This window comes from Lactuca virosa, chromosome 7, assembly GCF_052849685.1.
Source record: "Lactuca virosa cultivar CGN04683 chromosome 7, Lactuca_virosa_CGN04683_v6, whole genome shotgun sequence".
NCBI classification, from domain to species: Eukaryota; Viridiplantae; Streptophyta; class Magnoliopsida; order Asterales; family Asteraceae; genus Lactuca; species Lactuca virosa.
In genome coordinates, this window is record NC_136432.1 from 24,884,220 (window position 1) to 24,895,598 (window position 11,379).

Below are 11,379 nucleotides of genomic sequence, written 5' to 3' on the forward strand. Positions count from 1 at the left end.
ACTTTCATGGATTTGATGAACAGGGTTTGTAAACCATACCTTGATAAATCCGTGATAGTATTCATAGACGATATCTTGATCTATTCGAAAAGCAAGCAGGAGCATGAGAAGCATCTGCGTGAAGTGCTGGAAGTTTTGAAAAAGGAGAAGTTGTATGCCAAGTTCTCCAAATGTGAATTTTGGATTCAAGAAGTCCAATTTTTAGGTCATGTGGTTAACCAAGAAGGAATAATGGTTGACCCAGCAAAGATTGAAGCTGTGATGAAGTGGGAACAACCAAAAAGGCCTACGGAGATTAAAAGCTTTCTAGGATTAGCTGGATATTATCGAAGATTTATCCAAGGCTTTTCTTCGATCGCTACTCCATTAACAGCTTTGACCCACAAAGGAGCTACTTATGCTTGGAATGAAAAGCATAAGGAAGCCTTTGAGAAGTTGAAGAAGAGATTGTGTGAAGCACCGATTCTTTCGTTACCTGAAGGAGTTGATGACTTCGCAGTCTATCGTGATGCCTCTGGAGTTGGGTTAGGTTGTGTTCTGACCCAAAGGGATAAAGTGATAGCGTATGCCTCGAGGCAATTGAAAGAGCATGAAAAGAACTACCCCACTCATGATCTGGAGTTGGCAGCGGTAGTATTCGCCTTAAAGATATGGAGACATTATCTTTATGGTACTAAGTGTAAACTTTTCATTGATCATAAGAGTCTTCAATATCTATTTAATCAGAAGGAATTGAACATGAGACAGCGGCGCTGGCTGGAACTACTCAAGGACTACGACTATGAGATACTTTACCACCCTGGTAAAGCAAATGTTGTTGCTAATGCTCTCAGTCGGAAGGTAAATCTTGAAAAGAGAAGGCCAAGAGCGTTGAGAATTGAAGTCGTTTCGACAATTGTGGAAAGTATAAAGAAAGCTCAGGAGGAAGCTTTAGAAAAGAATGACCGAAAGGAGGAACGTTTGGGCAAAACGTTGGTGTTTGATACAAACGGTCAAGGATTGAAGGTATTCAAAGATAGGATTTGGGTACCTAAGACGGGAGGAGTAAGAGGTCTTCTGATGGAAGAAGCTCACAAAACCATGTACTCGATTCATCCCGGCAGTACGAAAATGTATAGGGACCTAAAACCCTATTACTGGTGGCCGACGATGAAGCTCGATGTTGCTAAGTATGTGGCCGAGTATGTAACTTGTGCTAGGGTTAAGGCACAACATCAGAAACTGTATGGGAGTTTAGAACCTTTACCTGTACCCATGGGTAAATGGGAAGATATCACTATGGATTTTGTGACTAAACTGCCCAGAACAAGGAACGGTCACGACATGATTTGGGTGGTCGTTGATCGCTTCACTAAGAGTGCGCATTTCATAGCCGCTAACGAGAAATGGTCTATGGATAAACTTGCGAATTCTTATGTGAAGGAAATTATGAGGCTACACGGTGTTCCGTTAACGATTGTATCCGATCGTGACAGCCGTTTTACCTCAAGGTTTTGGAGAAGTCTACAAGAGGAATTGGGTACCAAGTTGTGTTTGAGTACAGCTTACCATCCGCAAACTGATGGTCAGAGCGAACGAACGATTCAAACATTGGAGGATATGCTGAGAGCATGTACCCTAGAATTCCAAGGTAACTGGGATGAACATTTACCTATAGTAGAATTTTCCTATAATAATAGTTTCCACTCAAGCATCAAGATGGCACCTTATCACGCTTTGTATGGAGAAAAGTGTCGAACGCCGTCATGCTGGCTGGAAGCTGGGGAAAAGCAATTTATGGGACCTGAGATAGTCCATCAAACTGCTGAAAAGTTAAAAGTGATAAGGGAAAGGATGTTAGCTGCTCAAGATCGACAAAAGAGTTATGCTGACAAGAAAAGACAACCGATATCCTTCGAAGTTGGAGATTCGGTTTTACTTAAAGTCTCACCGTGGAAGGGACTTATAAGATTTGGTAAGAGAGGAAAGTTGAGTCCAAGGTTTATTGGACCATTTAAAGTTCTTTAGAGGATCGGGAATCAAGCTTACAAGCTAGAATTACCGGAAGAACTGGAGGGTATTCATAACACATTTCATGTGTGTTATTTGAGAAAGTTCACGGGAGATGTGCCCGACATAATTCCCATTTCTGAATTAAGGTTGGATGAAAACAAGAGGTTGATTGAAGAACCTGAGGCAATCGTTGACCGTAAGACTAAGAAGCTGAGACGCAAGATGTTCGATTTAGTGCTCGTGCGTTGGAAACATACAAATGGGCCAAATCTCACTTGGGAAACGGAGAGTGACATGATGAGTCGCTACCCGCATTTGTTTGCTGACGTATGATTCCGGGGACAGAATCATCCTAAGGGGGAGAGAATTGTAATGCCCGTGTTTCTAGGCTAGGCATTAATATTGACATTATAGTCTAGGTTAACCTTTGTAACTCATTTTGAAGAAATGAAAAGGAATTATGTGAATATTATGTGAATTATGTGTTTTATGCTTAATTATTAGGGTTTAATTAATTAAGAATAAAAATGAGCGTCAAAAATTAAATTTTAGATAAATCCGATATCTATTAAGAAACTTGTAGTGGGCGTGACAAGGATTACGGATATATAAAGAATGCCGAAATCCGAGTTATAACGAAGAAGTTATGACCTGTCGAAGTTTCGCGACAAATCGGCACGGGGCCGAATGTCGTAAAAAGTGAGTTTTCGATAAACTACTTTTTAGCCTTAGTGATCTAAACGAAACTCGTAGTGTTCGTTAAACCGAGAAGTTCGATAAAAAGAACGCCCAAATCTGACTTTGTATGAGGAAGTTATGATTTTTCGAAGTTTCAGCTTAGCAGTAGACAGCTAAAAACTCGAATTTTAGATCGAGTGATTTTTAGCCGACACGACCTAAACGAGAATCGAAGGTCTCGTCATTAGTAGCACAACGGTAAAAAGTCTGACGAAAACGGACGTCGGATGAAGAAGTTATGAATTTTTAACGGATTTCCTGTCCCGGTCTGTTAAAAATAATAATATAAAAATTAAAGTCAAAATTAGCCAACAAAGTCTAAACGAAAGTTGTAGAGTGTAATTTTACCTACGCGTGCATATAAAGACCGTCAAAAACGGAGCTCGTATGCGAAAGTTATGGATTTTAGAAGTTTTTGCACAAAAATCGAGAAAATTCGCATAGTCACGTTTTTGCCACGTCACCCTCGCTTAGATCGTGCCACATGTCCGAAATTGGTGAGTCATGCGAGCCACGTGTCCTCGCCTCGCATGTGCCACATGTCCGAAATGAGGCTGAGTCATCCGAGCTGCTGAGCGGTCCAATGCATGTCCGACGTGTGTCCTCCTTCACATGTCTGAAGCCCTCGCAAGAAGCCACGAAACCCTACTTCGGACCAGTAGACCTCGGTCCAATCAGGAGAGGACAGCGAGGCCTTCGCACGTGCAGCCACCTGCGTACCCTCGCCTGCGGACCCCACCACCAGAACCGACTTCGGACCCCTATAAATAGAAGGGTCCTGCGAGCCTTCTCGGGTACTTTTGGGATTTCACCATCTTTCACCCATTTCTTCATATTTTCTTCAACTTAACATTCCCCAAAGCCACGATATCGATTATGACCCCCGGAATACGCCACGAAGAGCCCGAGAAGCCCGGAAAATTTATCTTTTCGGTTTCGAAGCCCGACCCTCGCAGAGCCCGGTTTCTGAATAAAACTCCCGGTTTTATTAGAAACGAACGTTTTAGGAAACGAATTGCTGCCCGATTTTCAACAAAACATGTGAGTGTATAGTCACTTTCATTTTACACATAGATATAAAGTATTTACCTTATAATACGTGCTATGTGCAAATATATTAATTGTTTATTTGAGGTGACTGTTGAGTTGATGTTTTATACAAGTTTTAAACTGTATAAGTATTTTTATCTACAAATATGTTGGGTAGAAGATGGGTAGATAGTGATGTGTGATAAAATAAAAATAATGAGAGGCCTCGATGTGATTTGTGATTCAGTCATCTAGCGGAGTTTGGATGACGACCACGGACTTTCTAGACAGTCCAGTGGGAAACATTAGCAGGTCCGCAACCTTTAGGTGTTAATGAACTAGAGTGTTCATTCGCTGTACTCCATCCCCTTCATGGTTGCCTTTAGGACATGTATGGCTGAGGAAACCCCTTAGCAGTAGTGTCCATCCCGATGATATTTTTTAGGCTAGGTCCCTTGTGAAAAGTGTTTAGGGACGTAAAGTGAGGATAACGGGAACGGGTAATCAGGGTTATTGTTGATTGGTGAACTTAATAAGTTTATTATTACTGTGGGTTGAAAACCCTATATGCTCACCAGGCTCCCAAGCCTGACTCACTCAGCTTTTTATGTTACAGGTAGTGGACCCCGAGCATAGTCGGAGGACGATGAGAGATTTTTGGATTATAGGCCAGTAGTTGTAAATAACTGTTGAAAGGCTTATAATGTCTTGTTTATGCTTTTGATCTGTATCGGAACATGACATCCCGAGGTTTTGATATGAAATGAAATTATATATTTCTTAAAGAAATGTTTTGACAAACTTTTATCATATTTTGTTTTGGGGACCAATTTCGCAACATCTTTTAAAAAGATTTCTCTGATTTTAGTTTAAAAAGCATAAATTAAATCGGTATTTTCTGGCCGAGAAATTAGGGGATGTCATACTTGGTGTCTTAAACCCATTGGTATGGTGAGAAAACTCACCTCTCAAGGATGCTAAACTGACAAGATAAGATCCGATAAGTCCCAACGCACAGCTCCAACTCAACCGCTTATAATCATCATGTGATTAACTTGTCACAATCCCGAAATACCATAAATGCCTTCAAAGTTAACCATGGTCAACCATGGTCAAAGTCAAGGTCAACAGTCCATGTTGACCTAAACTCGTCGAGTGCATCCAACAACTCGTCGAGTTACCTAAGTAACTCATCAACTCGCCGAGTTACCTGTGTAACTCGTCGAGTTCCTCAATGTCCAAAAGACCGAAAACTCATGTAGACCGAAAACTGCAATCCTTCACAGAAATCACTCGGAATCTCGAAAACGGGTAAACCCTACACGACTCGTCGAGTTGGCTAAGGGACTCGACGAGTGCCTTCAGTCCTTTTTGTGTTAAGACATTTTTAAGCTACCCTAAAGCTCCAGATTGCAGATCTAGCCTCCTAAGGCATGGTTTCAATGTAAAGTTGCAAACTTTACGTGCATGTAAGCCCTTAATGCCAAAACCAAGCTAAGGGAGGGGTTTACACCAAAGAGAAGGGCCAAAGCTTGATGTTTTCTGTAACTTTATAACTCTAAGGACTTAGAGGAGTCCAGATCTGAAGTTGCAACTCCAGATCTTACCCAACACCCGGAAAGCTTCACAAATATACTAAAAATGGCCTAAAACCCAAGAAAAGGGGGATCTAATGTTAGAATGATCAAGGTAACAACTTGTTACCTTCAAAGGGATGCCCAAACGTTGTAGATGCTGGATCTACAATCTCCTTCCCGTTCCAAGCTTCTCAACCTTCAAACGCCTTCAACAAAATGCACCAAAAGCACCCTTTTAGTCTCACAAGCACAAGGAAGCAACAAAGAACGGCTAGGGTTTCTTCTTTGGGTAATAAAGTGGTAAGGGAGGCCACAAGAGGCGGATTAAGTTCTTTATATAGGGTGCAAACCCTGAAAATTAGGGTTTTCCTTTACAGTACCTACTCGTCAAGTCGGGCCTTCCGACTCGTCGAGTAGAATCTAAATCCCGCGTCCTTCATAAATGATCTCTACTCGACGAGTTGGAGCTCCCCAACTCGTCAAGTCCTAGCATAAAACCCTAAAACTTGGAAAATTAGATGATACCTGGAACGGTTGTTACATTCTGGAACAGTATTCCATGTCATATAACCCATGAGCATCAACAACACACATGATGGACCACCTTGAGCCATAGTGGAGCATCATGATGTACAAGTGGCGCATCATGAACACTAATGGCCCAACATCCATCATGGTGGCACAACATGGTGTAATCCTTAAGCAATACCAACTTCTGAGCATCCTTGAACGATCTTGAGCATCACAGAGGACTTCATATCATACTTCGCTCATCAGGGATACCATGGCTCATCAAGGAACCAGAATGGCCCATCTTGCACCATGATGGCACAACATGTGCAAGGATGGCGCAACAGGCATCAAGAGTGGCACAAGAACTTATAGGTTGGAGCAACATCATCACCTCGGCGCAACAAGGACCATCTTGGCGCAACAAGGACATGCTTGGCGCAACAAGGACATGCTTGGCGCAACAAGAACCTACGTGGCGCAACAAGGTTTCTTCATGGCACAAGAGGGACTCTTCATGGCGCAAGAGGGATACGCTTGGCGCAAGAAGGAATGCCCTTGGCGTGACATCATCCTTCTTGGCCCAACACTTCATCATGTGGCGCAACAAATTCCTTTGTTGCTCCATATCACTCCCAAGTGCTCCAAACCCCTTCCAAGTGCTCCAAACCCCCTTCTATATGATCCGTTCCTTTGGCACTTGATTCGTTCCTTTGTCAAAATGATCCATTTCTTTCTCAGATGATTCGTTTCTTTATCACATGCTCCATGAACCCAAGTGATCCATTAAGTTCCAAGTGCTCCAAATGCTCCATGAACATGATCCAAATGCTCGAGTCACATTTTAACAGGCTCGTTGTAGGTTTCTGGTCATAGACGAAAATAGAGATGTTATAGTCTCTTTATGGAGGTAATTAATATTAAAATAATAAAGGAGAATACATGAATAAACTAAAATACCCTCACGTGAGGAGGTCATGGGGCAATTAATGAGACCAAGGTAACGACTGTTAAGCCATTAGACAAAACTCGCAACAAAATCAAAATATTGGACCACTGGTGCGAGTCCAAACTTTTTTGACCCAAACATACGAGTTTTGACATACCATAGGACAATTCTTGCAATTTTGTCAAGAATATATATATATATTTTCTTTTGTTTTATGCTAGGTATTTTGAACTTATTATGAATTCAAATCCACGTGAATAAATTAATCCCGCGCCTCTCATGTGAAATCATTTCGAATTCGTACAACCCGCCCCTAAATCAATGTCTCTTACAGTCGGAGTTCAAAAACCCTAGAAATATGCTTCTGATCATCTCCCAACAAAATTTCGAACGTTAATATTTAAGTCGCAGATTTCCCTCAAAATGTCCTCTTTCAGGCCATCTTCTCGTTACAGTTCTTTCAACAATCGATCTTCCACCCAATCCGATCCATCCTCCTCTACCGAGCTCAACAAACTCAACCTCAACCAAACCAAAAATCGTCGCCAGTCTCCTGATGTCTCTTTCGCCCTTGCTAAATCCAAATCCACCAAGAACGACCAAAATTTGACTGCTATGGTTAAGAAATTCATGGAGAAGAGGTCTTCATCGTCAACAAAGGTCAAAGGAAGGGAGTTTGTGGTGGCTGCGGATGTTACTACTTTCATTGCCGAGGATTTCAAGAAGAAGACGACGATGAGTGTGAGAAGAGGTGGGGCGACGGGTTTGGGAGGGTTGCATAAGAAGTTGTTTGGTAGCAAAGGGAAAGGCGATGAGAGTGAGGGGAAGAAGAAGGCATTAACGGAGGTGAAGCCAAATGCTAGGACTTTGGCCATGGTGTTGAGAAGTGAGAGGGTGCTTTTGAGTCAGAACAAGGACCAGGAGACGGAGATAATTGAGCTTAAGTTGATGCTTGAGGAGAAAAACAGAGAGGTACTTATACACACTCGCTACCTGAATCATTAATAATCTTTCTGCGAGAATTTTAAACTTAGCATATGTTTAATTCCTATTATTCGAAAAACATACCACTGATTGATGATATGCGTTTTCAAAGCTTAGATCTAAGGAATAGTAATATAGAAGATTTTGAGCTAAAGTCTTATATCTAGGAAATAGTGTTTGACTTTGCGAAGATAAAAATGAGGCTTAAGAATTGGCTTCTACAGTTTGCCAAAAACACTTGACTTATAGAATTCCACAGTCACAGTCTTTAATTATGGAACTTTACCTTTAGAAGCTAGCATCTTCATACCCTTCTCACTCATTGCTAAGTCTCAAGGAGCAATCAGACTCCACAACTCAACAATGTCTTTGCTTTTTAACCATCTTTACCATACATTATATATATGTACCCAGTCTTGTTTCTACAAGCCAACTATGTGATACACAACTTACTGTTCTTTTGATCACAAAATCTATAAAAATTAATATCTGGAGATCATTTTCATCTAACCTGTACCTGTTGGCAGGTTGACAAACTGAAAGATTTATGTTTGAAACAAAGAGAGGAGATCAAAGCATTGAAGAGTGCCATTATGTTCCCAGATGTTATGAACACTCAGCTCCAAGGACTTTTAAACCAACAAGATTCTGAACTAAAACATGCAAAACAAATCATCCCTACTCTCCAAAGACAAGTCACTTCTCTCACTGGTCAACTTCAGTGCCTTGCTGAAGATCTTGCAGAGGTAATACTACCAGTCTACTACCTAACCGAATATTATTATTCTAAAGTATAAACCCTAATCATCTTCATATTTATATTCTCTAACTATTTGTAAATATGTTGATGACAGGTGAAAGCCGACAAATATTCAGTCACAGCAGCTTGCTATGACAGTCTTGTATCCTCTCCAAGAACACCAACACATGAGCAAGAAGAAGCAACCAATTCTTTGGTAATTACCATTTAAATCAAGTTGAATTCTTTCATACTTGTATTAAGTTAAAAAAATTTCATACTTGTATTATTATAATAATAATAGTACTAATAATAATACAGGAATTCAGCTCTGGGAGTCCAGATGATATGTTCATAAATGATCTAAACCCATGTTTAACACCTTATTCCAAGTCCAAATCTAACGTAAAAACACAAACAAGATTCTTGAATCTTTCTTCTTCTTTTTTTTTTTTTTAAAAACATGCAAGGATTGATAATGCAGGAGTTTGAAACCACCATTGAAAACCATGCAAGAAGGTTTCCTGAGATTGGGTTTGGTTCTCATGGTGGAAAGCTGTCAAAAAGTTCAAATCAGGAATATGTTGTAAAGTCTGGCAATTCAAGGAAGATTCTTGGTCGTAGATCAGATGAAAACAAATATTCATATGGTAAGCATATTTACTGTTAATTAAATCTATTAAGAGAAATATTTTTCATTTGACTTGAATTTTCTTCCTGTTTTTACATGTTGTCAACTCATGTTCCATAGTAATGCTATAAAATAAACTTGTTCAATAATTTAATCATCATCAATCACTGTTTTCTAGTCCTTTTTTCTGTTGTTTACATAGCCGATAAAGTTGTATATTTAAATATCGTATTTATCTTTGATGTTTTTTTTAAAGATATGTTACAATCTCTTATTAATCTTGATCATGTCTTTTTGACAACTAATAGAAAATAGGGTTCGGTAATCAAGAATATGAATTTCACAAGGATTGTGTCAAGTTCGTTTTCAGTATTGATTTCTCCTTTATGCATGAGTTAACAAAAAAAAATCCAATTTTAAATAATATGTGAGGACACTTAGACCAAATGGAGTGGCCTCGACGAGTACCTCGGCGACCTTGGGGAACCACGGGTCGACCACTCGGCGTGCTGAGCTCGGTTTGGCAACTCGGTGGAATATTACCTATGAGAGAGTGTGGGGGGTTTGGGTGATTTGAATTTGTGTCCGTTTTTCATTGTCAAAATTGACCCTTTTTTTCAAAAGAATTTTCAAAATTTACCCTCTTTCTACACTATATTAATACTATTATATACTATATTTCATCCCACTTCACCGTCTTCAATTTTTTTACTCAAACCTCATTTTTGTGAAAAAACGGCTTCTTCTTTCAACCCCGAACTCCCAAAAATACCAAAACAAACACCCAAAACACAAATTCAATCTTACATTCTTCACCAAATTTCGTCCAAAACCAAAGTGATTGGTTTATTTGTGCACATCCAAATTTATACTTTGGTGGTGTTTTCTACCTATATCAAGTCTAAAACCAATCTCAATATCAAAACCAACCTCAATTTCAAAACCAACCTTAATTCAAAACCAACTTCAACTTCAAAACCAACCGCAAATAAACTTTTCATCCCAACTTTAATTGCAAATGGAAAATGACTTCAACCAATTTGACCATCTTCTCGACTCCCCAATCAATATCCAAACCCAATTTCAAACTCAAGGAGAACACAAAGTCCTCCCCGAAACGGATTCAGAATCGGAAGAGCTTCAACCACAACCCAAGAAAAGTGGAAAGGTGGGTCCAAGGCAATGAACTATGGCAAAAAAACAAAAAAAAAACGACGTTGGCTTGTGTGTGGGTGGATGTTTCTCGTGGAAATGAATCTTGGAGACCACCGGAAAAAGGACTAAATTTACTCGAAGTGGAGAAATGTCAACAAAGATGTGACAGAGTTTAATGCGGTGTTTTCGAGTGTCAAACAACAATGACAAAGTGGTGCAATCGACGAAACTATTTTGCATAAAGTTCTTGAACTATATCGGAGTCGGAAAGGGGTGAATTTCAAATTTCTACATGTTTTGAATATTGTGAAATTGTATAAAAAATGGCAAAACGTCAAACCTTTTGAAACGTTTACGGGTGGTTCTTCTAAAAGAATCTAAACATCCGAAACGACGCATAGTCAATCGTATGATGTGCATGTCGGGATTGATCTCAACGAATATGAGCCTTTTGAGGTTCCAAGAACCACTCGTCCCATGGGAAGAGACCGAGTCAAACGAAAGGGAAAACCGACGGCAAGTGATTCGGGTGGCATCGAACAACTAACAACCAAAATGGACAACTTAGAAGTTGTCATTGGAACAATATTTGGTGGTTTCACAAGAGAAAGAAAAAAACCGTGTCATGACAATCTTAACGAAAAACACTAGCAATCTCACCGGATGCGAAAAAATAAGGCGATAAAAGCGAAAGAGGAGATTGCAAAACATATAACATTTAGGTTTCGTATTTAAGTTGTGGTTTCGTTATTTAAATTTCTAGGTTCGTAATTTGAAATTCTATGTTTTTTTTGTGTGTTGTAATTTTCTTTTATAGTTAAATGAAATTTTAGTTTTTAAAAAAATATTATGTTTGAAATGTTTATTTTTTATATTAATTAGTTAAAAAAAATTAGCATGACAAGTGTGGCAAAATGCCAAAAATCTGAACCAGTATGACAAATCATTGGTGGCCTCTACGTGAGCATGACAAACTTGACATTTGGTTCGAGTGACTTTTATGGATTTTGAAGGATTTGAATTTAAACCAATACACACCGTAGACTATTGGTTTGTATTTGAATCACTTGCCAAA

The 11,379-nt window shown here is 39.5% G+C and overlaps 1 protein-coding gene across 1 annotated transcript; it reads left to right on the forward strand.

The window, feature by feature from the left end:
• Window positions 1-7,077: 7,077 nt before the first annotated feature.
• LOC145126477 (structural maintenance of chromosomes protein) lies at window positions 7,078-9,464 on the forward strand. The gene is made up of 6 exons (XM_079061838.1): window positions 7,078-7,767; window positions 8,307-8,525; window positions 8,634-8,735; window positions 8,840-8,923; window positions 9,003-9,168; window positions 9,406-9,464. Exons 1-6 carry the CDS (start codon window positions 7,219-7,221, stop codon window positions 9,462-9,464), a joined length of 1,179 nt encoding a protein of 392 aa, XP_078917964.1. The 5' UTR covers window positions 7,078-7,218.
• The last annotated feature ends 1,915 nt before the right edge of the window (window positions 9,465-11,379 follow it).